Raw genomic sequence first — 24,783 nt, 5'->3', positions numbered from 1 at the left:
CTTCCTTCCTTCCTTCCTTCCTCTCCCTCCCTCTCTTTCTCTCGCTTTCTCTCTCTCTCGCTTTCTCTTGCGTTCTCTCTCTCTCGCTTTCTCTCTCTCTTTTTCTTTCTTTCTTTCTTTCTTTGTTCCTACCTCGCTTGCTTCCTTGTTTCCTGGCTTCCTTCCTTCTTTCCTTCCTCGCTTCTTTTACAGGGGTTGAGAAAATTTAAATTATATTTTAGAATATCAAATAAGATTTTTATTAGAATAGGAAACAATAAGAATAAGACATTTCTGGCATGGCATGATGTAGCACCATCACTACTGCAAAACTAGTTTGCTATCAAGAGAAATTAAGCAAAACTTGTTTTGAATTATGTCATCAACGTTTTGAGTCCTGGAAAGTTTAGAAGAAAAAAAATACACAAATAATTCAACGCATGCCGAGTTCAGCTGCCTCCTTCCATTCAACACCAACATTTTTAAATTCATGTGAGGTTTTACTTTTTAATTTCTCGGCTCTTCTGGTAGTGTGTTTGTGTTCAGTCAGAGGAAGTGGAGAGCGTTTCCTGCTCACCCCCACAATTCATCCTCCCCCACTCATACGCGTTCAGGCTACCAGGCCGCCGCCCCCATTAAACCCGCCCTCCCTCTGTCTCTCCGTCTCTCCAGGGTGTCCGCGCAGACGTGCACGCGCACAGCGGCGAAAGCAGTAGATCTGGAGCTAACTGCTAAATGCTAAAGGTTAGCCAACAGCAGCAGCAGCAGTGAGTTAAGAAGAAAATGGCGATCATGCAGGACGAATGCCTCCCCTCGTAGATGCTGCAAGCGCGTTCAAGGAATTCTTTTAGCCTTACAATCGGCTTTCCTTTTCCACTCTGGTGCACTTTATTCTTCAATGAGGTAAGGCATTTTTTCCATCATTTTCTTTTTCGTTTCTTCATTTTTTTTGACGCCCCGCGATGCCGTGCTATTGTAACCTTACCGGGCGTCATCGACACTGGCGGAGATAAGTTCAGCCGTCGTCGCTGTTGTTTGAGTTGATCGAGCTGAGCTAACTCGCTCGTTAAGGCCGTTTTAAGCAGTTTGCAAATAAAAATGGTCATGCATTTACTGACTCGTAATTATAGAATTGCTGGCCAGGTACCATTTGTATTGAGAGCTAGCATTATAGTTATTGGTTAAAGCGTTTTATTTAATTTCACTTATAATATGTAACCCAATGCAATTTTCAAAGACAATTTGCTGAGTAAAAAGTTGCGTTTTGCATCAACGTTTGTTGTGTTTAACACGACCGCAAGTGAATTAGCAGCTTCGTCGTAGCTTGTAGCTACTGCTAGCGTTAGCTGCTATGCTATTTTAACGACGCAGATTATTCGGCGGTCGTGCAAACACTCTCGCCGGCTATTACGATAGCTTCCAAATGGTTTTCCGTGTGATCGATTCATGTTTTGTGCATTTACTTTTCAATGCGGTGCAGCGTAGGTGTAATTTGGTGAGTGGATAGTTGTGCAGTTTCGATTTAGATCGGAGGCGATTATAACACCCTCTGTCGGTAAAGGGGCAACTTATCAGCTGGTTCGTACCAGTAAACACATCGCCTTGCTTTTTGCGCTTGTATGCTTGAGACTTTATTAAGCAGGGCAGACGAGGTCAGGGGTCACAATAAGGTTTTTGCGCAGGCTCTCGACGGGGCTTTTGTTAGTGTCGGTCGCGCTGGAAAAGTACCAGTGGAGTCGAGAGAGGAGCCATGTTGGTTAAAGCTGTGAGTGGGCCAACAGCTGAGGAGATAATGGCCGATCAGGACCTGAGCTGTAACTCTGACCTAAACGCTCTTTCTCGCTCTCTTTCTCCGTCTGCACACCAGACACGCACGCACGCACACAGCCGGCTGGACCTGAACATAGAAAACAGTTTGCTTCGATTTTTCTCCCTGTTGTGCAGATCAACTTGTTTTCCAGCATATTTTGCATTGTTCGCAGACTGTAATTGGTCATACTTGCTTAGAAGTGTGGTTGTTTTGCCTTACATCACTGTCAACACTCATTGCAAGCCAATGCAAATGAAGAGATTTGCCATGTGTAAAATTTTGAGATGAATCTAATTAATTTGCATTTTTTTGTTGTTGTTTTTTTTAGATTCGGAATTGGAAGCTTTTGGCACCAAAGAAACTGAAGCATCTTAACAGGTGTGTGAGTCCATATGAGTAACACGGGCGAGCAAGGCTTTCTCAGAAGAACTGAGATTCGCTTGCTAAACCGATTTCGATTTTGGCAGAATAAAAAAAAAAAAGTCGGTCTGCTTTATTGTCAATTTCTTCACATGCCAAGACACACAAAGAAATCGAAATTACAGATGTTGCGGAGTTTTCCGAATTTGGTCATGTGACATTTGCAAGCTGAGTCGTGATTGGACATTACCTGAGCCCCGAGCGTCTGTGATGTCTTTTCCAATCGATAGCTAGTGGCAAAATGTCCGCCCCCGATATGGATGAAAATGGGTGCATTTTACTCCTTGACTGGTATTCCATAAACTATTAATCACAATGCCATCTTTAGACTTTTTGTCTTTACTTTAAGCAAAAAAATACTAAAACACTCCCTTTGTCTAATAACTTCAACTTAGTTCCGTGGTGGCAAAGCACTAATTTTATCTAAATGAACTCTTCCTCTTACATTGACGTCCCAGTGTAGATTCCCCCCAAATGAATTATATTTGGAAACAGGTACTAAACTGCAAACCATGTTTGCTTATCTAATCTAAAAGTTCCATTCTCATTTCAAGGTTTCCTCATAAAAGGAAGTGATGCGTGGGCCCGGCAGTCACGTTTGGCACCCAATTATATTTGTAGCGGTTTGTGTGTGGTTGCGGACGGTGGATGGGCAGCTGACGCTTATGCAAGCACATGCAGTTCCGTTTGAATTGAATTGGAGGGTCTGGTTTGGTCTCGGCCGCATTGTGCTGAGTAAGCTTTGCTGTTTTAAATCGCTCAATGAGAAGCCACAGTCCTAATGTTTTGTGTGTACGTGTGTGTGCATGTGCAGAGATGTTTGTGTTGAGCTTATTGTCTCTCGCCACTTTGTCCACATGTAGGCACACAAAGAAGCCTCGAAAAAAGGCAGCCAGTCCCATCACCTGCATGTGCAAACTCCCGAACTGGATGTTTTTATTCTGTCCACCAATTTGCTCCATCTAGTCACTTGTTTGCTAATGTTGTGAACATGCGCCAATGGAATAATGCAACCGTCTCAATGACGAACTTGAAATTAGTCTTGATTGTCGCATGTTTTAAACGTTGACCATTAAGAGCATTTCTTGAAGTTCTAAAACCATTTTGGTTAGCATGTTAACTGAGGTACTTATGCTAATTGCAGAACGTCTGACTAGTTATTCGACTCATTGCCAATTTCTCCAATATGCTTTTAGTCCTCAATGTGCACACAATTTAATGGCGCTCAACTTTATATTTGGTTGGCGCTGCGACAGAGTCTGCTAGTTGATCATTGCCTGTTGCGTGCAGTAAAACCACACCTAACGGGGTTAAAAGACATCGGCGAGCAGAAAGGAACATTTGACCTGTGTAAATTGACACCGATTCAAATTGCAAAACAAAAAATCCATCTCCGTAGTTCAATTTGAACTCGGGATGCTTTTGTTTTTTTTGGGTGCTGGTTACAGTTGAATGCTCAACAATACTTGACAATGCTCTCCTACTTGGCTCGAGGGAACTTTATGATAATGAGTGTCTGGTTATGTGCTTAGGAATGTGATTAGCTTTTGTGAGTCACGTTGGGAGTTCCTCTCACGTGAAAAAAAAAGAATGATTGTTACTGTCACGTGTAAATACTCATCCCGGCAAGAAAATGTAGAGTTCAATGAGCTTGAGACAAGTCGGCAGTTAATAATCGGATACAAGTCTTCGATTAATTGTTGCACCATTTGAGCAAAAGTTCTGTTTCGCCAACTACAATTTCAAAATTAGCATGACCTGAAGTGACCCCCACTGGGAGATTGGTTGGAAGCCACTTAATCATCCATACAAAGCCTCCTCTGTCGGACTGTTTGTATGGAAAAGATAACTTTGGTTCGTCACTTTTAATTGAGTGATGGCTTTACTGCCCGGGCGGAGGGTGGGGGGTTTCAGTGTTAAGCCGCTATCAGAACATGCTAATGCGAATCGATGCAAATGATGTAGCGAGCTGCATGCAAATTAGCCACGCGACCATCCCCGGGCTTTTGTTCTTCCAACCGGGTGAAATCCTTGAGCGTGTTTCCGAGCAGCCTTTCATGTCTGTAGGTCTTGTTTGGGTGCACATCTTGCATTTTGGTGCGAGGGATTAACACTTCCTCCAGGCTACAAATAGAATCAATAAACGGTTCCATTTTCAACTCTACTTCACCGAATGACTCAAATGTTTCTTGCAAAAACATACGCCCACTGTTTTTTTTTTTTTTTTTTTGACGAGTCTTGCAGCAAGCAGATGTCTGATTTGTATTGCGTCATAAATCCCAAATGGTTTATAGTTGCGTGTGCTATAATTGATAGCTTGTGTCAACAGGCGTCGTCAGCGACAATCTTGTAAAAGTGTAGTTGCGGTGTAATTTAATATAAATATTTTTAAAGAATCTACATATGCGCTTTTGACCTTTTCCAACAATGTTATTGTTTGACTTTTCTGCAGCGCCTCATCCCCCCTTTTTTTTCTTTTTCTCGCTCACAATGGAGAGCAAAGTATGTGCTGAATAGTGGTGTAAATTGTCCAGATATTTTCATGCATTTCAAACAGAACAAAGGGCATCTTTAGTGAAAAGATGTTTTTGGAATGGCAATCCTGTTCATCAGTCTGGTGACGCGGCTCCTGGCCGTGTTGTAAATGGATGCATTGTGTGAGACGCAACTGTAGATTTGCTTTTGTCTTCTTTTTTTTTGTAAGCACAGAGCCTGCCCAATGTAGGTCTATATGATACTTGACAAAAAGATTTTTTTTTTCCCCCCTGAAGCAAGTATAAATAATAAATAACCTTGTCATTTTGAGGTGCGGGTTATTAACTAGCTTTCGCTCGCTACTGTCGATAATGTTTTGTTTCTTGACCGTCTGGCTCTGGAATGACATCAGTCAAAACCGAAAGCGCATTTCCAGTAGATGTTATTTTGACCTTGTGCTTCTCACGTACTTAATCTTTCCTCCGCCTTGATTTTTTGTTTTGTTTTGCCACTCTCGGTGCCTGCTTCCCCACGTCAGCTGGAGTTGTCGGGGGGGATGGGCGATTGTCAGCCCATTCATAAACAGATGCTGTCTGTATTGGTGTGTGTTCTCTCCAGGAAGCACCCACCATGCTCTGCTGTTGTTCTTGAACCCAGAACCATCTGCTGAAGCACTTGGTGGTTAAGACGGAGCGAGGCTACCAGGGGCAAGGGGGGAGGTGTGGGAACCAAATGGTAGCCGCGTTTACATTTAACGAAAGAGATGTGACGGAAAGATGTGAAAATTTGGAGTTTTGAGACGTGGGCAAATAAATTGGTCTAAAAATGGTTTTGTTGGCGTGCCGGTGTCTCCCGTGTTAATACTGAACCGGACACATTTACCATTTGGTGCCACAATGAATTTATGGACAATGATATTGTTGGAGCTGAGCATTTTTTTTATTTTTTTTGCATGTCTGTTTCTGTCACTAAATAAGGCCCTAGTTGTAATCCCATTAATGGCTTAAACAGAAGCCTGCATCTTTCTGCTGCAGGCTAAATGCTGCACCTGCAGATAACACAAGCAATATCTTGCAACCTAATATCCAGTTGGGAGAATGTACGCAGTTAGCTAGAAGGCAAAAAAAAATACTTTATTTAAAGACAGTTTGGACAAAATGAGCGTCTAAGCATTTCTTTTGCACGAGTATGTCCGAATGTGGAAAAAATAGCCTTTTCTATTAACTGCTTATCTTGGGTGATGTGTTTAAAAAAGAAAAAAAAGTCAGACTTTGTCTTAATGTTCTCCACAGGGAACCCACCCACAGAAGGGATACGTTGTGGATGGAAGAAAGCGAGAAACGCAGTGTGTGACTAAGACGGAGGATAAGACTAACAGGAGTGGACACAAGGTAAAGACCAATTAACTGTTGACTGGGCTAATTTCAGAAAACAAAAAAAACAAAACACGGGCTTCCCTGCAGGAGACTGAAGCAAAAGCTCAAGGTTGTGCATTTCGCTCATGGCCGCCGTGTGTTTGTGTCACAAGTTCCAAACCCCTCCCATCCTCCGAAATGTTATCTGCCCCGAACCACGCACACACAGACGCGCAGGCCGTGACGTGAATGCTCGTCGCTCGACGGTCTGGAGTCGCTCGACTTGTGAAAGTCAGATTGTGGGTTCAGGAAAGAGCCAGCTGTTCCATAAGCTCCTTAAACACTCTGAGGAACATTGTGGCAACAGTGGCCCGTGCGGTCATCTAGCCAAGACAAGCCTGGAGGATTTGCGTGTTAGGAAGTGTTTTCTCTAACAGCTTTGACACACTATTCTGGGAAACTTTTTGCGGCTTTTTATTACCCACCTGCAATAGTCTTGAGGTTTTTTTTTCCCCCCTTTCTTTTATTTCATTATTATTATTATTATTATAATAAATATATTTTTTTACTATTAATATATATTTTATTTGTATTTTTTTTTTTTAATCCTTACTAGTTTCTATATCATCTGCCATGTTCGGGAGCTGCAAAAGTTCTCTTCTAATCACTTCAGGTGACGGAACTTGTTTTTTAAATGCAGTCAAATGAGTTCCTCTTGGCTTCTTCCGATCATGGAATTACAGTAATTGCACATGTGATGTCATTGTAAAAACAAAAGTCAATTGTGGACTGGCTCTTAAGTCCCCATGAAAAGTGCATGGAGTACAAGTTGTGCAGAATTCACACGGCACTCTTGAGCTTGGCTGGCTGACCCCTTTTGCTTTTTCATACATGTTCCAAGCTGCAGCTGCATTCCACTCGCATCATCCTCAAAGATGTCACTCCTCTTTCTACATTCCGATTCCCCCCTTTCCCCCCCCCCCCCCCTGTTCTTACTTTGCTCCTTTAATTGTTCCTATTCTTTTGTGAACATGTTTTCTCCAGTCTCCCTCCTCCCAACCGTCTGTAATATGATCGCACCCGTCGCGGCGCTGCCAACCTTTTGGGGCCCATGTGACGGCTGTGCTAGAAGGGAAACTGCAGAAAATAGTGCAACACAATAAACATTTTAAGAATGTGTCATGTATGAGGAGAGAGGTTAGTTTGTAGGAAATTTGAATTGTATTAATTTACGAGCACTCGCAGTCGATGTTTTTGTAGCCGCTTCGATTCGCACGTTTATGAGTCAAGCCTGAGAAATGTAAACAACTTGGTTCCGTGGAATCAGACAGTTGTTTTGTGTTACTGGCACAGTCGGTGGAGGCGGTTCTTTCTATTTTCTTCATTCCGACAGCGGTTGCAGAAATAATTCTGTTGTGTGTGTCTTCGTATTGATCTCAAAATATGCCAGAGCAAGTCGTGGAAGGCGAAATGCTGGCTGTATGCCGAGGGCTTCAGATAGTGAGTTGAGAGGAACTAAAGATGGAGCAGACGTCGGTGTGCCTTGTCAGCATGCCCAGTCTTACTGTTTTGTAAACATTTTTGCAAAGAAAACCAAAGTAGCTGGCTCGCTATTACTTTTCGTAATAAGACTAAAACTACAAATATTTCTCCCAAAACTCAAAAGCGTCATCGCCTCCAAGCGCTTCTCCATCGTCCACACATGGACTGGTTTGTTTGCTTGTATGTATTGAGCAGTGAAGTAAGTGTTAAGCTTTTTGAACTTAGTTTATAAATAGACCCGTGTACTGCTGCAGTAGGCAGGAAGAGTGGAAACACCTTCCAACCTCTTTTGTAAAGGTCTGTAGAGTTGGACACACACTTGGAACTGTCAAATACACTTGTCCACTTAGACTGAAGGCTACCTGGGTCCATATTCTCCTTTTTGGCGGCTTTGTATCTCAAATCTGTATAAATTAATGGTTCAACACTATTGATACTGTTTTTTTTTTTTTCTTTTCTCCCTTCAGGAATCCAAACGGCATCCCCTTTCTCCAATCCCCGCACACCAACGCACATTTCAGTGTTCATCAAGGCCTCAGCGATGCCAAGGGGGCCCGATCAAGCAGCCGCCCACTCTGAACAAGCCGGCCTCTTCGCTCCAGACCCTTGAGGCCGTACCTGCTCAAGAAGTCCCCCTCTCCCTCGTCACCCTGGGAACCCGAGAAAATACGTTCTCCTGTCAACCCGGGGAGGCCCTCAAGCCCATACACGAGCTGCAGCAGCGGGCTGCCCTCGCAGGTAAGGAGCAGGCACTTGCAAACATTTTGGTTCTGAACCATTTCGTTTGCCAACCGAGTTTCCATATTGAGTCAAATAATCCAAATCTAAAAATGCTGACATGCCAGGCTCCATGAAGTGTCATTTGTCTCGTCAGTCAGACGAGTGAAACTTTTTTTTTTTTTCTTTTCGTACATCTGAACCACACCCCAAGGCCTGAATCATTACAAACCGGATTGTTTTTTTCTTTCTCCTTTGTCTCCCTGCTTAATTTTGTTTACACAGATTTTGAGCAAACAAGACAAAACACGGACACAGACGGAAAAACTTCATTCGATTAAGTGAATTATTCCAACTCGTGGCAAAATGTAGCCAATCTTGTCATTATTTTTGCTTTGAATCAACAAGTAATATTTGTGGTTTTGGATTTAGCTGAGTCTGCCCATTAATGCTCTTTCCTTCCTCTCCCTTAAAGCCCTTCTCACTTTTGTTTACTTGTTTCTTATTCTGTTCAGTCACTCTTCTTTTCCATGCTCCATCTTCCAGTTTTTTTTTTGTGTGTCCTCAGGTAAAGATCTCACTGACAGCTTTCCTCTCTCACTTCTCTCTCTCTTTCCAGGCATGGCTCCCATTCGGGATTCAGTCAGCCATTCTCCTAATCAAACAGGTGACTACACGTTCCCTTTCTTCTTTTCAATTCCTCTTTTGTTCCTTTTTAGTGTTGTGCCGCTTAGCTAGCTAGTCACCTCTTGTATTTCTCTCGTGCCATATTTAAGAATGTGAGAGTTGAATGAGAAGCAAACATTGTTTATGGATATAATATACATATTGTGTCACCTGTTGTCCTTGACCATTTAACCCAATTTGCTCTCCCAACTCCTTTTTCCCCATTTCCTCTCTGTTGTTATTGCTTCCATTGTGCTTGATGAATGAATTGGAGCTGGCGCATGCTTTTTGTTCTTGCTTTGAAAATAGCAACAGATGAGTCAGTGTTGACGCCCGGTACTTTTTTCAAATCATTAGGAAAAGAAACTTATTGTTAGTGAATAGGAGGCTGTCTACAACCACACCCACCGAACTGTTGCATGCCAAAGGTTGAACCAATAATGAGATCATTATTACGCTGTCAAAGTACATAACACGGCTTCTGTTGGGTGTTTTTTTTTTTTCTTCCCTTCAAGGCCTGGAACACCCTGGCTTGGACTCGCAGTATGAGCCCTCTCCCTGGTCTTCTGGCTCTCCCTGCAGCGGCGACAGCAACAGCAGTTGGGGAAAGGTCCTAGTGGACGGAAGCACAGATAAAGCCAACAACCCCACCTCGACTAGTTCTTCTGTCTGGCCCCCGTCGTCGTCTTCTTTCTCTTGTTCCTCCTCCTCGTCCTCTTCCGGCTGCGGGTCAGGATCCGACCCCGAGTTGGCGTCAGAATGCATGGATGCGGACTCGAGCCCGTCGACCGGCTCCGAGAATAACTTTGCGGCGCTCGCCGCGACGACCGGGATGATGTCAGCAAACGCGTCTTCCGCCGAGTCTCCGTCGACGTTCGCGCCTTCCTCCGACATGATGGTCGGCGTTTCGATGAACGGAGACAGCAACGGCAATAGTTGTCAGGTTAACGGCGGAGGCGTCGGAACAATCTGTGGTGCAAAAAATGGAAATAGCAACATTACTGGACACCCTCACTTCTCTGTGGCCGGGTCCAGCGGTCTTGGCAGCAATAACCTGGGTAACCATAACAAGCTTGTTAACAACAGTGTTTGGGCCACTCAGTCAGGCAACACCATGATGGCTTCCAGCGAAAGCAGCAGCATCGGAGGCTTGACTCCCCCAAACGCCAACCATGGTGCCTGGCCACAAAATCCAACCCTGGGCCCCCAACGTCCTCTCCAGCCTCAGGGGATGAATTCCAAATTGGGTATCGCTCCCCAGCAAGGCCCCGTGATGGGATGGGGTGGCATGGCAGCTCCCGACAAAAGCAGTATGATGGAAGACATGGAGGTGAATAATGGTACATCAAGCAGCAATGTGTTAGGAGGCAGCAGCAGTGGAAATGGTGGCCCGCCGCCCGCCAACTTTAACACTGAACCCAACGGACCAAATAACACTATGACGATGAATACTACTACTACTTCTACTATTACTACTACTAACACGACAATGACCTCTGCTCCACCAAACTCTATCGCCTCGCCTCAACTGAGCGGCGAATGCTCCTGGGGCTCGATTGGAGGAGCAGGGCATGGTGGTCTGCTGCCCAACGGAAACACTTCATCCGCCCCCCAGCGCCCCCACGGAGAGATGGCGGGTCCCGGAACCTTTGGTACGCCTTGGGATGCATCTAGCTACTCTGGAGAGAAGGGTCCCCCAAATTCCGACACTGTGAACCCACAAGCCCCTGCCTTAATGCAGGCTGGCAATTCCCAAATGTCCACTACTGCTGCTGTTAAGAGTAATAATAACAACCACCATGGCACCGGGGGTTCACGCTGGGATCAGGGGCCTGCCAGTAACCCAAATCCGAGTCAGAGCAACAACCCCTGGGGTCTCAGTACAAATCAAACCCCAGCCTCTGCAGGACAACTCCCAGGGACTGTGAACCAAACGTCAATGAGCTCTCCTTTAGGGGTACCTCGCCCTTGGGGAAGCAGCGCATCATCTTCCTCCTCCTCGTCCTCCTCGTCCACGTCTAACAAGCTGTCGAATGGAGAGTGGGGAACAACCCACGGGAACAACCATTTGGAGGCTGAAAGTCAAAAAGGAGGTGCTGCTAACAATGGCTGGAAGAGCCTGGAGGACGATGCCATAGGCATGGGTGGCGGAGGGCCCGGCAGCGCAAGCCTGGCTGGTGTGTCAGGGGGCTGGGGCCGCTCTGGAGGAAGCGAGGGAAGCGGCGAGAGCTCCGGAGGCCAGTCCGGCTCGGACCGAGAGAACGCCCTGTCAAAAGGAGGGAATCGAAGAAAAGTCAACAATCCGACAACAGTCGTCGCCTTACCGAGTCGAACCGATGTGGACCCGAGGGTCCTATCGAATACCGGGTGGGGACAAACACCCATACAACAGAATACTGCTTGGGATGTGAGTTCCATCAACAAGCAGCCACTGGCGCTCAGAGGAGATGAAAGAAAACAGCGCTCCGGCTGGGGAACAGCAACACCCGCACGGACCGCTCCGAGCCAGACCTCTGGGGGTACAGGTATGTGGAGAAGAACAGCACATTTTAAGGGGACGCTCTTTGACTACTTAGGGCAGCATCAAAAATGTTTTCTCAATTCATATTGACAGGTTGGGGTGATGGTCCAGGTTCTGCGAGCACAGATACTGGAAGCTCTGGTTGGGGAGAGCCGCGATCAAACTCCGGGTGGGATAACAGAGGCCCGGGAAGTGGCTGGGATAATGGATCCAGTTACAAAGGGGGCAACAACAACAGTAAAGATGACAGGTGAGTGTTCTTGACCGACTGCTGAAAGTGTTTGCCCGATTTTACGTATTGTGCACGTATGTCAAATTTTCATTCGCCCCTTCCAGATCCAATACATGGACAAATACGCCCAAACAGCAACAGGGCTGGAGTTCCAGCAGTGGCAATGAGGATGAAGGCTGGGGTCAAGCTGGAGATAGTTCCAGAGCAGTGTCGAACAACCACTGGGGAGATCCCCACAAAAGTGCCGGGTCAGTAGGCTGGGACAGCGACAGCGACCGATCAGGTTCCGGATGCTGGAGCGAGCCGGGCCGAACCAACACCAGCAGCAGCAACACCTGGGGAGGAAGCGGAGGGTCAAATACTCCAGACCAGAGTACTCCCACCCCTGGCTCCAACTGGGGCGACTCCAAACCCAGTCATCAAAATAAAAGCCAAGGCTGGGGAGAGCCAGTGAAGAACAACCAGGTTTCCCAGAACTGGGGCGACTCCAATTCGAAGCCCTCGTATACTTCCAACGAGTGGGGAAAAGGTCCCGACTCCAATATGTCAAGGGCCAACAACAAGCCGACGGGTAAGTCAATATCTTGATGCCGTTTAGTTAATGTACACTTTGAAACATCTCAAGGACTTTGACTGAGGGATTTTGTCATCAGGCTGGTTGGGAGGTCCCATGCCCACAGTGGGTCAAAAGAACGACGCCGCAACTGGGTGGGAGGAGCCGTCTCCAGAATCCGTTCGCCGGCGGATGGAGATTGATGACGGAACCTCAGCTTGGGGAGACCCTGGTAAGGGCACCTCAACGAAACTGAAATTTAAACCGTGCCGATCGATTTTCACTTTACTCATTTGAATCTCCTTCCCTACAATAGTGAAATACCACGGCGGCGCTGTCAACATGTGGAACCGAACGAGCCAATCGGAGCAAGACAATGTTGGGCCATCTTCTCAACACCAATCTCACTCATCGCATAGCTCGACACATCCTTCGCAGTCCATGCAGCCTCATGGGCAAGATAAAGGTGGCAATTCAAGTGAGTGCACTAAAATCTGAATTTTGATGTTCGTAACAGTTTGGGGGTTCATTTTCACAACGGAACTCAATTCCATCATTCCTAAAAGGGAAGGGGGGGGGGGGTTAACTCTTATATAATGATGTGCTTGAATACAAGTATAGACAATTCAGAAACGGGGAAGGAAAATAGCTGTGAAATGAAGCTAATACGGGCATGTTAGCACAAGCCGAGTCTGTACGCCTGTAATGACAAGAAACTATGTTGCCATTTTTATAACTGCATTGTATTTTCTTTTACTTTCACAATTCGTTTTGGCACTTTTTCCGTAAGCAGCAAGCATACAGCCATTGTGTTTGAGGCAATGTTTTTGGCAGACGCGGTTGAGTCATCCCTCAAGAATGCTAAGAGCATCGTCAAATCCCCCCCCACACCGCAGCCCCCCCCCCTCTTATTAGCCTCCCTTCCGCCTTTTCTCTCTCTCGCTTGCCAATTGCGCTCGCATTAGAAAGGCAGACTTTTGTGGGGGTTTCGAGACACGCAGTTGACAAGGTTGGCTTATGTGGAAACGGGAACGGTCTGTGTGAAAGAGCCGGCCGGGGGAAAGGGAAGGGAAGGGAGGGGCTATCGGGGTTATACTGGGACTCTGTCGAGTGAGCTAACTCGAGTGGATAATGAGAAAGTTCTGGGACCACCTAGGCAGCTTCTTTATCTTAATAGATTTGAGGGCGATACATTTGTTAATGGGGAGGAGGGACATCCAGAGACAAGCTGCCAACATTTTGAAGTCTTTTAACGTGACAGTCAATGCGTGCTTGCCTCGGTACATGTGGGACACCGGAGCCTCAGGCCACCCTGTGATCTGGCCTATTTTTACTCGGAAGGTATCCTCGGCATCTCAGGAGATGCAACCAGGGCTTGTCCCTCAACTGTAACACAAACCCTCATAAATGAAGAGGGTGGGAGTTGGCTGCAGCAATGAGCAGGAATATTCTCATGCTTGTTTTTGGGGGGGCTGCTATGTTCTGAATGTTGACCACGGTGTGGTCAGAGTTCTGATATTAGCCTCCAGTACTTGAAACGACGTCCTAAATTGTGTTTTTTTTCCTTTTTAGGTTGGGGTGAGGCATATCCCCAGCAGAAAGAGTCCTCAACATGGGGTGAACCCAGCTCGACTCCGCCCGTGACGGTGGACAATGGGACATCAGCCTGGGGGAAGCCAGTGGACACTCGCCCGAGTTGGAATGAACCCAGTCGGGATAATAGAGAACCTGCATCTGGTTGGGGAGGTCGTCATAAGTCTGGTGAGTGAGCAAGTTCATGCGGTTGTACGTTTGCCTCCATTTCAAAAAAAAATAAAAGGTGAATGTTCACGATTCCTTTTGTTTGTGTGACCCTTGTCAGGTCTTGGTTCCAAACCGATGGACACATGGCGCGGTGATGACTCTATGGGTAACAGTTGGGACCAGGAAGAGGAGGTCGAGATTGGCATGTGGACTAACAACCAACAGGATAACCGATCACATGACCAAAACACCTGGAACTACAAGCATAAGGGATCCTTCAAGGTTTGTTTATCTACCTCCGAGACACTCGCACTAATTAGAACGTGCCATTTGTTGTGACTCATTTCAATGGCTGTAATAAATTGAACTGTTGTTGTTTTTTATAGATGAATAAACCTGTAAACAAACCCGACGAGCCGTGGATGAAACCGTTCATGAACCAGTTCAACAACATGAGCTTTTCAGTAAGTGTTTGACCACGGGCGTTGCCAGTGAGGTTCTTTGTCATGTCGTGGATCACGTACAAACCAAAACACTTAGCTAATGATGGACAAACATTTGCAGTCATTAAAACGCTACCTCATCCCAAAAGCTATTATCAAGATGGCATCGTATGTCTTTTCTTTCAGGGCCCATCTTAATTCTTTAATCGCCCAAATTAATTGTATTTGCCATTGTCCTTCTCCAGCGAGACTCTCCTGATGACTCCATGAAAACTGGAGCAGGTATGGTGCAAGACAAGCGCATGGACTCGATGGATTTTGGGGGAGTCATGGGGAAGAATGCTGGGTCCCAACACCAGCTCTCCAAAGACTCGCCCATGGATCGTAGTTCTTACTATGACAAGGTAAACCCTCGAAATTTCCTTCCCGCACTAACGTTCCAAAATGAATACGGTAGTGCGGGTGCTAACTTGCTGCGCCCCACAGTGGCAACTTTGATGCACTGCACTTTACTCCTGTTAAAGAGAATTGTACACTACTTTCAATAGATGACTGATCACAATATTACTAAGTAATCATGAATTGCGTGCCAGTTTTTTTTTTCTTGCTCTTGCACACTTTCCTACAAGATATAACGCTTTTCTGTGTTGGTACCACCGCACTCTTCCTTTCACTCTTTCCCTCAAATTAACCACATTGTTCCTTTTCTGTTCGTGTGCGGCTGGCACTCTGCTCTCCCCCCCCCCCCCCGTTCTTGCGATCCAATCCGCCACCCGGCCTTGCTTCCGCAGCTGTCCGCTCCCCTCTCTGCTTCGGCCGAGCGCTGCTCCAGTCAAAGCATGAGCTTTTCCCCTCCCGCTTCCACTCAGCCTATCCTATGTCACGACTCCGGGCCATCTCCCGCCCACTCTAACCCTGGCGTCTCTCGGCAGGTGAGTGCGCGAGCAAAACAAAGATCTGCTTTCCCATCAAGGTCTCGCTTTGCATCCCCCCCCCGTTTGCCGAGTTGCAAACTTCTTAAATGCATTTGCAGCTTGAAGTTGAGGTTTATTCCATACGTAGTCGAGATGGACGGATGTTTTCTACCTGTGCTCATGATAGAGTTTCAATACAATATCATTGTCGACCGTCAAAATAATGTGCTTTTGTTTTCTTGTGGCTTTACCTAGAATGTAAACCCAATGCTGGGTGGCAACAGCTTAGCACAGGGCCGCGGTGGGATGCAGTCTCAACTCCCTCATCCTAATTACCGGAATCAAGTGCCTCCTCCCATCATGCCCTCTCAGGTAGCGTACGGTCACCTTCGACTGCTGCAGGTTGAGCAAAATGAGCCTCTTAGAAACAGTTCTGTCTTTCCTCAGGTCCCTCCACCCCTGTTAAAATACCCAGGTGGTACTGGAGCCCTGAACCCTTTGTTAGGCCCTCAGCAGGTGGCTGTGCTTAACCAGCTCTCCCAACTCAACCAGCTGACCCAGCTGCAGGTAAAGTGCCAGAAATGGTCAAATCAACAACCAGCTAAATACAAACGGATCTACATCATTTTTTTTTTTGCTTTGCAGCGGCTTATTCTTCTCCAGCAACAGCAGCAACAACAACAGCAGCAGCAACAGAAGGCCCAGAACCAGAGAGTGATGCCCGTGGGACGACCGTCTGAGCAGGTTTGTTTGTCGTCATTGTATACGTTCTAGTCCGGATCTCTTATTTTGCAACTGCCGTTTCTTAGACGCGCCCAATCGGGTCATCTCCATCAATGATTCAGCCTCCACGTCACCTGGACGCTTCTTTGCTGAAGCAGTCCCCAGCCCTTAAACCATACTTGGATAGCTACTTGCCCCACAACAGCCCTGACATGGTGAAGGATACTTCCACAATTGGATCCTTCAGCAACTTCCCTTTAAGTATGTTCAACAATAAAACGGCATGGCGTGAATGAATTGTTTTGTCAAACCTAAATGTTTCTTCTGTTCTTTTCATCAGGCTTGAACCCTAACCTGAATGTATCCCTGGACATGGGTGTTGGGACTAATGCTGGCGGAGCTTTAAGCTACAAAGAACTGCCCCAGTCCAGGCTGAAGAAACTGTGGGTTGCCGACCCTCTGGAGCAGAACAGCAAATCTGGTACACATGACTTTACGTGTCTGGCAAACATCTCAGTGATTGATCATGTTAAAATTGTAATTTGATGCGTCTCCTGTTTTCATGTTGGTCCCACAGGTGCTATTTCGTCAGGGCTGCGTCTGGAGGACTCTCCCTTTTATGACTTCCTGTCCCCCGGCCCATCTCCCCTGAGTCCTCCCGGCCAATCAATGGGCTCAGTGGGTGACGTCTGGCCGCCCCGTGCCAATTCCCCACCACCCCATGCAAACACTGTCACCTGGCCCCCAGGTACGTCGGCGTCACCCATGCGCAGTCCAACGACAATGTTTTGCCCGGGAAGCGGCTAACGGCCCGCGTCTTTGCGCAGAGTTCCGACCCGGTGAACCTTGGAAAGGTTACCCCAACATTGATCCTGAAACTGACCCTTACGTGACCCCCGGTAGTGTCATTAATAACCTCTCCATCAACACCGTCCGTGACACAGACCACCTCAGGGACAGGAACAATGGTAAGTCATGAACACACATTTTCTGTGAGTGGTACTAGAATCCGGTAAGGAGTGAGATTAATCCCCCCCCCCTCGCTCTCCGTTTGACCAGGGCCATCCTCATCACTGAACACCACGATGCCTTCTAACAGTGCCTGGTCATCCATTCGTGCCTCCAGCCACAGCGGTTCCCTCACCAGTACAGCACAAAGCACTTCAGGTAAGCATTCAGAACTTCTTATCGGGTCAAATTTTCCTTGAGGTCCAACTTGTTTGTGCTCCCCGTGTCCATGCAGCCAGACCCAGTGAGTCAAAATGGTCTCCCGGCATTGGTTCTGTATCAAACTCCTCTCTGGCCCATGAGCTGTGGAAGGTCCCCCTGCCTCCCAAGGCGCTGTCCGTGGCGGCCCCCTCCAGACCTCCACCTGGCCTCACCGGTCAGAAGCCCAACTCGGCCTCCTCCGGCTGGGATGGCTCGGCCCTGAGGCTGGGTGGGTGGGGGTCCACTGACTCCACATACGCACCTGGTGAGACGTATATAAAAACAAAGTGAACCATTTTCCCACATTTTAACCATCAATTGTTTGCCATCAGGCTCCAGTTGGGGTGACAGCAACAGCTCAGGGAGAACCCAATGGCTTGTTCTGAAAAACCTCACACCTCAGGTATGCACGCAAAATCAAACTTATGTACAGCGTCCGGTCGGTCTGCGCCATTAACGTCTTCTCCAACGCTCCCACAGATTGACGGCTCTACGCTGAGGACTCTGTGCATGCAGCATGGCCCTCTGATCACATTCCACCTCAACCTGCCGCACGGTAACGCTGTGGTGTGCTACAGCTCCAAGGATGAGGCTGCCAAGGCCCAGAAGAGCCTGCACATGTAAGAGCGGTCCCAATATTTGCACTCGTCATTTCCTGTACAACAAAAGCATCCAAACGCTCACCCCTTGCCCTTGTGCCCAGGTGTGTTTTGGGGAACACGACTATTCTGGCCAAGTTCGCCAGCGAGGAGGAAATCAGCCGCTTCTTTGCACAAGGGCAGTCACTGGCCACTCCCTCCTCGGGCTGGCAGGCCATCGGCTCGTCTCAGAGCAGAATGGATCAGTCGCACGCTTTTCCCAGCCGCTCCGCCGAGCCCAGCCAATGGAACAGCGGCGATCTCCACGGCTCCTCCCTCTGGGGCGGGCCCAATTATTCCAGTAGCCTGTGGGGCAGCCCCAGCGGCACGGAGGCGGGAAGGATCGGCAGCCCTTCTCCAATCAGCTCCTTCCTCCCGGTGGATCACCTGGCCGGCGCCGGGGACTCCATGTGAGTGAGCGTCGGCAAGGGTTAGTGGCAAATTGTCAATAATCAGCAGAATGAAAAGCAAAAGAAGTGGCACTACTCACTTATGACAAGATGTTCAACAAAACGGGGTCCCCCCCCTGTGGAAAACAAGTTACGTTTCTCTCTCTGCACATATGTCCACTTTGTTTTAGCCCAAAAACATATCAGTCGGAATACTTGAATCCTGCAGGCCAATTCTATAATGTGAACGGATGGATATTTGCTTCCAGGTAGTGCTCTTTCACACCGAAAAAAAAGCTTCAATTGAGCTCATTATTATAAATATATATATATTTGTTTCCTTCGTCGTGTTTTTTTTTTCTTTTTTTTTTAATTCCAATTATTTTCTTTTTTTGCTGACAATGTTGGAGTAAGAGCTTTTTAAACTTTGCACTGAATGTGTTTTTTTTTGTTTTTTTTTTCCTCAGTATATATTTAATCTGCAATATAGAGGGAGCAGCCAGTTTTTTCCAGTGTAGCTGTTTACTCATTGAGGTCCTTACCGTGTATGCGTGGCTGTACAGTGTGTGTGCGTGCGCGTGTGTGTTTGCGCGCGCTCCTTTCTTGCCTTGGCACGCCTGTCGTGGAGTTTGAGATCAACAGATAAATTCAAGAAGAAGAAAAAACTAATTCGGGAGGATTATCTCGGGATAGTTAAGAGAGAGAGAAAAAAAAAAGTATTGCACCAATGTTTTGTTTGAAAACTAAAGAACGTTGAGCTCTGCAGTGCAAAGGACTGTAGCCGCAGCTGGGACTAGCAAGCCCCAGCTACCCTAATGTAGGGGCCGGGGCCTATCTAGCAAGCCCTCCCTAGCGCCCCCACAAGGGCAAGGGTGGGAACAGCACTTTCAGAATAGGCTTTCAATATTTTGGAGGTGCCACACTGCAACCTCTTGTTTACAAGACTTAGGAGGCGGAACGTGTGTTCATCCTTCATTTTAAAGAGAAGATGGAGTAAAAAAAAAAAAAAAACGTAAAAAAAAATATATAAAACTGAAAAAAAGGAAAAACATTTCTAAAAGAAGAAAAAAATCACAAAAATAATGTTAGCGAGGATGAAGAAGATGCTTTGTAACTCTGGGAATTCGGATCAGTGTTTTTGGCCATGGTGTTGGTTATTTGAATTATTCCTCTGTCTGCTAAATAACCAGCAATGGTTCTCAGGAAATCAAGCCAGTTTTCCCCCCCTTATAGTTGATTTAAAGAGGAAAAAAAAAAAAAAAACGACTACTCCTCCTCCTTGTAGGAAAGGAAAATCCAACTTCTAGCACTGAAAACTATGTATGATATGGTCTGTAAGTTTCTTTTTTTCTCTGCCAAATAACTGCTTTAAGCTGGAGAAGCTCAACACACTGCTTTCAATATGCTGTCTTTTGAGGGTTGGGGGGGTCCAAGTGTGTGCGTGTGCGAGAGATCATGTTTGTGTGTGTGTGTGCGTCTCCTCCACTCCACCCGAGTTCAAATCAACAGTGGGGGGAGTGCAAATGTTGTATAAACCAAGAGAAAGGCGAAACTGTATCTATGCATACTGTAGCTTCTCACGGCCTACTGAGAGGTTTTTTTTTTTCCATGTCCGACAAGTTTTAAATGTTTCATTCAGTACGACAACATTTTAAACGACATATTTAGCTCTCATTGCCAGTGTTTTTTTTTTGTTTTTTGTTTTTTTGGGGGGGAAAGAAAAAAAAAGGAAAGAAGCAACATGTTTGTTTTTGTTTTTATAAACAGTGAAGCAAAAGTCGTCCACATTTCATTGCCTTGATCCCAATTGTGTCCGCACATGCAACAACAAGTCAAGTGGCTTCTACCTGTTTACAAATGGAATATGATTGTATTGTTGTGCTGGGGAGGGAAGGGCATCTTAAACCTGATCAATAATGTGTGAATGTGCGTCCATGTTCATAGATGTCCCATCTCGGTTGTCGTGTAGCTCCCATGATGCTCAACTTCTTTTTTTGTGTGTTGGGGTGGAGGGGGAGGGGCTTAAAAAAAAAAAAAAAAAAAGCTTCCGAGTGCACATGAGCGTTAGCGAAGCCATGGACCTTAAACTCTTCAGTGCGTGTGGTTTTTATTTGACAAGTACGACACGTTGGCTTTAGTTTTTAAGTCGAGCAGTGATTAACAATGAGTATTAGCCACAAGTGTGTGTGCGTGTGTGTTTGCGTGCGCGCTAGTATTGAACTGCTCTACCAAATAATTCAATCAAAATCTTAGTTTACTTAATTCCACATCTCTTTGCTTAAACTGTGTTTTTGTGGGTCTTATTAGACGCGATTTATCAAGAGGAACATCAGAATTTTTTTTTTTTTATGTGATTAACTTAACTGACATGTTGAAGAGAGGAGCCTTGGATTTTGCACTTGGTGGGTTTGGGTTTTACCCAAAAGCCGTTTGTAAGGAACCATCGGTCGGAAGAGCTGGTGATGATGGCGTTGTATTTTTTTGCAAAAGTGGCTGAATGTGTGTGTTATAGTTTAGTTAGTTTAGTGACAGGGTAAATGGAGAAGATGGTGTTGTCTTCTTTGGAGAACCAGCAAGTTGTCTCATTGCTTACCTTCCTATCCAACCACTTGTTGCTGTCCAGTAGAAACATTTTTTACCCCCTCCAAAAAGTTATTAATGGCCTACAGATGCCGCAAGGTGGCGGCAAAGCACTATTTTATCCAAAGGCAACCCAGTTCCATTTATTTACTTGAAGTTAAAAAAAAAAGTTACTCAAAAAACAAATATGTGGGGATGTTTGCTTTTCATTGGACAGTGATGTGCTGTAGTTGTCATGGCAACAGGCAGTCACAGGGACAGCGGGAAAAACAAGGAAGCCTGCCCAGTAGGTTGTCGCTTGTCGTCTTCTGGAATGAACAGCTTGCCCGATTCTGGATTTGCTCGAGCTCCCACTTGCTTTTCTTCTCACCGATCCAGCGTCAGTTTGTCCTCTTAGCTCTCAACCTCGACTAACATTATCTTCGATGATCTTTCAGTTGCAGCAAGGCGTTCTCTCTCCAGCTTTGCGAGCTTTCGCCAGCTTCTTCTCAATTCCTCTTTTTCGGCCTTCTTGCATAGACAGCTTTCTTAACAATAGCGTTGGAAGGAGGATGGAGGGTTAGCTTTTGTGTCACGGCTTGCTAAAAAAAAAAAAACATCGACACTTAATGTCCGTAAACTACTGATAAAGACCACATTATTACCACAGATATTCTTTGCCAAGGAATTATGTGCCTCCTACAGAATGGCGATAAAGTTTTGGAAAGCTTTGAGGGGGGTAACGCTAGCTAGCCGACCTTTCTGCAGCACGACTGCATTTTCTTTCCCCCCCCGTTAAGTGTCGAAGCGAAATGCTCACGTGACTGCTTGACAACACAGAATTCCATAAGATGATGCCAAATGGAGGTGGTAGCGGGAATGAAAGGGACAAGGGGGGGGGGGGGGGTTATGAATGTGTGTGTGTTTAAGAAGCAGGACAATGCGGAATGCTTGAAGCCAAGTGTTTTGCAACGATGATTTAAGGAAAACCTTTTGAGCGAGAACCACCTTACAATCTCCAGGGCTGCCTAGCAGCTTCCCAAGATGGAGGGGAGGGAGGGAGGGCGGGAGGGAAGCTGGCAGGTGATACTTTACTACTTTTTATTATTTAAGAAGAATAATGTGACTATGTTCTCCTCTTGACTGAACTCTTCTGTGCGCAAACACCCAGTGGCAATTATTGTCGATCAAAAATGCTCGACACACAAAAACGATGCCCCGCCACCCAAAAAAAAATAAACTGTGATTATCTGCTGTCTTTTTATTTTTTTGTCGGAGTATAAATATGCGCAAAAAACAAAACAAAAGCTTTAGTCTAACCAGCACAAAGAGGGTGGGTGTCGCTCAGTGAGACTATGCAGTGGAGTGTTGAACCCAGGCTTCCATGTCCAACTTGGGTTTTTGTCGTGTTCTTGAAAATACCTTAAAAAAAAAAAAAAGTTGACGGGATTCCCAATAATATTCCTCAAACATGTTGTGCCATTGAATCCTACTGCTACTACTAATAATGAACTAATAATGGAGAGGAAAAAAAAAAAAAAAAAAGTTTACCTAGCAACCGCCGGGCCAGTTGTAGCAGGAAGTGGGTGCGTGGTCAGGTCCATTCGTTTCTTTTTCCCAGCTCGGCGATAGACTGGCGAAAGTGCAAATTTTACACAACTTTTTTATAGAGATTCTATCAATCCACAGTTGGATCACCTCTTATTATGCACATTGCTTTGGGAGACTGTTGAATCAATAATATCTCTCTATATATATATATATATATGAGAATATGTACTGACAGTGTCTCTAATCATCGAGGGGGGGGGGGTGTCTTCCTAACCTAGAAACGACAGGAAGTAACTTTATTTTCAAACGTCTTCCTCGGGTCATCACAGGATTTTATCTTAACACTTTTGGGGGAACTGCACTTTTTGAAGGACAATCTTTATTTCGGTATATTGATACATTAATTTAAAAAAAAAAAAAAAAAAAAAAGTGAACGAAGTCGCCTATGACAAGGTATTAAAACCAACTCCAGTGTGCTCTAATATGAATGTCTCCTCTGATGCTGTCTGTTTGGTTTCATTTATTACTTTTTTTTTTTGCTTGGTTTAAGTATTTTTTCCTTATTTCTTTCTGAATTTTTAGTGCTCTTAAGAGAATGTGTACTAAGGTGTAGACTTGTAGGTAGTAGGTCTTCTGTTGGCTGTACTCGTATACTGATTACTGTTTGTAACCTCTGGCCCCTTCAGCCAGCATACAAAGCTGTATAACTTGGGTACAACCCTCAATAAAAGACTAACAATCACCCTCATGTCTCCTCTATGCTTCACTGAAAGAGATGTTCAATATACAAACTCCAATTATACTGTTAAAATATCCTTTAAAAAAAAAAAAGTATGCATTACGCCGAGATGATTTCTTTATTGATCAACTCAAAAGAATTACAAATGTGTGGAATGGGGGGGAAACAGACATTTTATTTCAGCTGTTCATTTAAATACAAACGCAAGACTGCAGCAGGAGCAGATCCCAATAACACCACGAATACAGGACGTGGACACATTTGGTGATAGCTTGCTGTGAAGGTTGAACGATGCGACACTGCGTTTAAAAAAAAAAAAAAAAAAGTCAAACTCTGGGGAATAATACGGTACTAAATGTCCCATGAAAGACTTGCCTCTAGTGGATTTTTATTTCTATTCTATTCATACACATCCTTCTTGTTTGCGATGTACTGTACGATCTCCGAAGGAGTCATCAACTTCTCTGCTTCTGCGTCGGGAATCTCAAAGCCTGCAGAGGTGAGGAATTGATTAGTAATTAGCTACAGCAAGGAATGGACAAAACACTCACCAAACTCATCCTCCATGGCCATAATGATCTCTACTTGGTCCAGGCTGTCCAGACCCAAGTCTTTCATAAAGTGGGAGGTCGTCTCCAGCTGAGGGGCGTTCAAGGACACAGCGTTTACAAACTATGCTGTGGATTGTTTTTCAGTGTATAAACATGACTTGACCTTCTCGGGGTTAATCTTGTCGTAGAGCTTGAGGACATAGATGACGCGGTCTTTGATGGTCTCAAGAGTGAGGGGAGGCAGGTCGCCGTATTGCCTGCATAGAACGCCTGAGGAGATCTGGAAGCAGGGGGGCAGCTCCATCAATGCAATGTTATTAAACAATATTTTTCTTCATTGTTTTGATCTCCGATTCGGCCAATTGATATCCTACCAGAGCTCCAGTGAAATACTCGACTGACTAAAATTGTTGTGGTCAAAACAAAATGAGGAGTAACATCCATTCCACCTTACAAACATGAAGCTCCAACTTTGTTAGCAAGCTAGCCAAACTGACTGACGTGGGGCCATACGTAAGGCATAAATATTGCCGATTTTGAGAAACGGGTCACGGCATGATATTTTAATTGCCCACCCCGTTAATCACTTATCCAGCATGAGCTTTCTCGTGCTATGTAACCGCAATTGTTTTGAAAGGCGTCGGTAGGTCATGGCGGCACACGCTAGGCCACAGCAACTCAATGATAGGGGACACTCACGGGGTTCTGGGAGAGCCAGCGCGTCCTCCGGCTGGCTGCGGCGAAAGAGAGAGGTCGGAGAGCAGCTGCCGCAGGGATCGGAGCGGCTCTCATTGCCAGGTTAGCGGACAGAAGCCGCAGCGATGGTCGGGCGAGAGAGCGGACACATTTTTGCAGGGCACGGGACGCCATGACGGGAAAAGTCGTGTAGGCTCGTGAGTGAACGATGGGTTCAAAAGAACGAATCTTATCAGTGAACGAGAGTGAACGAATCACTTCCTGCAGTGATTCGTTCTTTTTTCAGTTCATATGCCCTAGGCACCGAAGCAGCGGTGATTTGTTGCAACCGTTAATGTTATTTCTGACCCCCAAAAAA

The 24,783-nt window shown here is 45.8% G+C and overlaps 2 protein-coding genes across 4 annotated transcripts; one reads left to right on the top strand and one right to left on the bottom strand.

Annotated features, from left to right (window-relative positions):
* The first annotated feature begins 649 nt into the window (after positions 1–649).
* Positions 650–23,181, top strand: LOC119125673 (trinucleotide repeat-containing gene 6A protein-like). 3 transcript variants are annotated; one of them, XM_037256414.1, is made up of 26 exons: positions 650–882; positions 5,977–6,075; positions 8,049–8,319; positions 8,918–8,965; positions 9,480–11,489; positions 11,579–11,735; positions 11,822–12,288; positions 12,371–12,502; positions 12,587–12,748; positions 13,843–14,031; positions 14,132–14,295; positions 14,400–14,477; positions 14,702–14,860; positions 15,248–15,388; positions 15,626–15,742; positions 15,818–15,937; positions 16,016–16,114; positions 16,180–16,354; positions 16,434–16,574; positions 16,671–16,841; positions 16,921–17,061; positions 17,153–17,260; positions 17,337–17,567; positions 17,635–17,705; positions 17,783–17,922; positions 18,006–23,181. In XM_037256414.1, the coding sequence occupies exons 1-26, from the start codon at positions 799–801 to the stop codon at positions 18,352–18,354; spliced, it is 6,024 nt and encodes a 2,007-aa protein (XP_037112309.1). In that variant the 5' UTR covers positions 650–798; the 3' UTR covers positions 18,355–23,181. The 3 variants fall into 3 exon arrangements, with proteins under 3 accessions (XP_037112309.1, XP_037112311.1, XP_037112312.1); XM_037256416.1 differs by lacking the exon at positions 8,918–8,965; XM_037256417.1 differs by lacking the exon at positions 15,248–15,388 and having other exon boundaries at positions 651–882.
* A 96-nt stretch (positions 23,182–23,277) lies between these two features.
* ndufab1b (NADH:ubiquinone oxidoreductase subunit AB1b) lies at positions 23,278–24,649 on the bottom strand. Its single transcript, XM_037256425.1, has 5 exons — positions 24,429–24,649; positions 23,893–24,009; positions 23,730–23,817; positions 23,554–23,669; positions 23,278–23,477 (listed from the first exon to the last, which is right to left on the bottom strand). Exons 1-4 carry the CDS (start codon positions 24,597–24,599, stop codon positions 23,578–23,580), a joined length of 468 nt encoding a protein of 155 aa, XP_037112320.1. The 5' UTR covers positions 24,600–24,649; the 3' UTR covers positions 23,278–23,477; positions 23,554–23,577.
* Between the last annotated feature and the right edge of the window lie 134 nt (positions 24,650–24,783).

This window comes from Syngnathus acus, chromosome 8 (assembly GCF_901709675.1).
Source record: "Syngnathus acus chromosome 8, fSynAcu1.2, whole genome shotgun sequence".
Lineage (NCBI taxonomy): Eukaryota > Metazoa > Chordata > Actinopteri > Syngnathiformes > Syngnathidae > Syngnathus > Syngnathus acus.
Note: the sequence above shows the minus strand (reverse complement) of the source record. Positions and strands in the feature narration are given on the sequence as shown.

What these genes read in the sequence shown, in the direction of transcription:
- ndufab1b (XM_037256425.1), bottom strand. Translation starts at nt 24,599, where the DNA reads ATGGCGTCCCGTGCCCTGCAAAAATGTGTCCGCTCTCTCGCCCGACCA. An exon ending in GCTGGCTCTCCCAGAACCCC is followed by an intron (nt 24,010 to 24,428) that starts GTGAGTGTCCCC and finishes CCCTGCTTCCAG; the next exon opens with ATCTCCTCAGGCGTTCTATG. An exon ending in ACAAGATTAACCCCGAGAAG is followed by an intron (nt 23,818 to 23,892) that starts GTCAAGTCATGT and finishes AACGCCCCTCAG; the next exon opens with CTGGAGACGACCTCCCACTT.
- LOC119125673 (XM_037256414.1), top strand. Translation starts at nt 799, where the DNA reads ATGCTGCAAGCGCGTTCAAGGAATTCTTTTAGCCTTACAATCGGCTTT. An exon ending in CTTCAGCAACTTCCCTTTAA is followed by an intron (nt 16,355 to 16,433) that starts GTATGTTCAACA and finishes TCTTTTCATCAG; the next exon opens with GCTTGAACCCTAACCTGAAT. An exon ending in TACAGCACAAAGCACTTCAG is followed by an intron (nt 17,261 to 17,336) that starts GTAAGCATTCAG and finishes GTGTCCATGCAG; the next exon opens with CCAGACCCAGTGAGTCAAAA.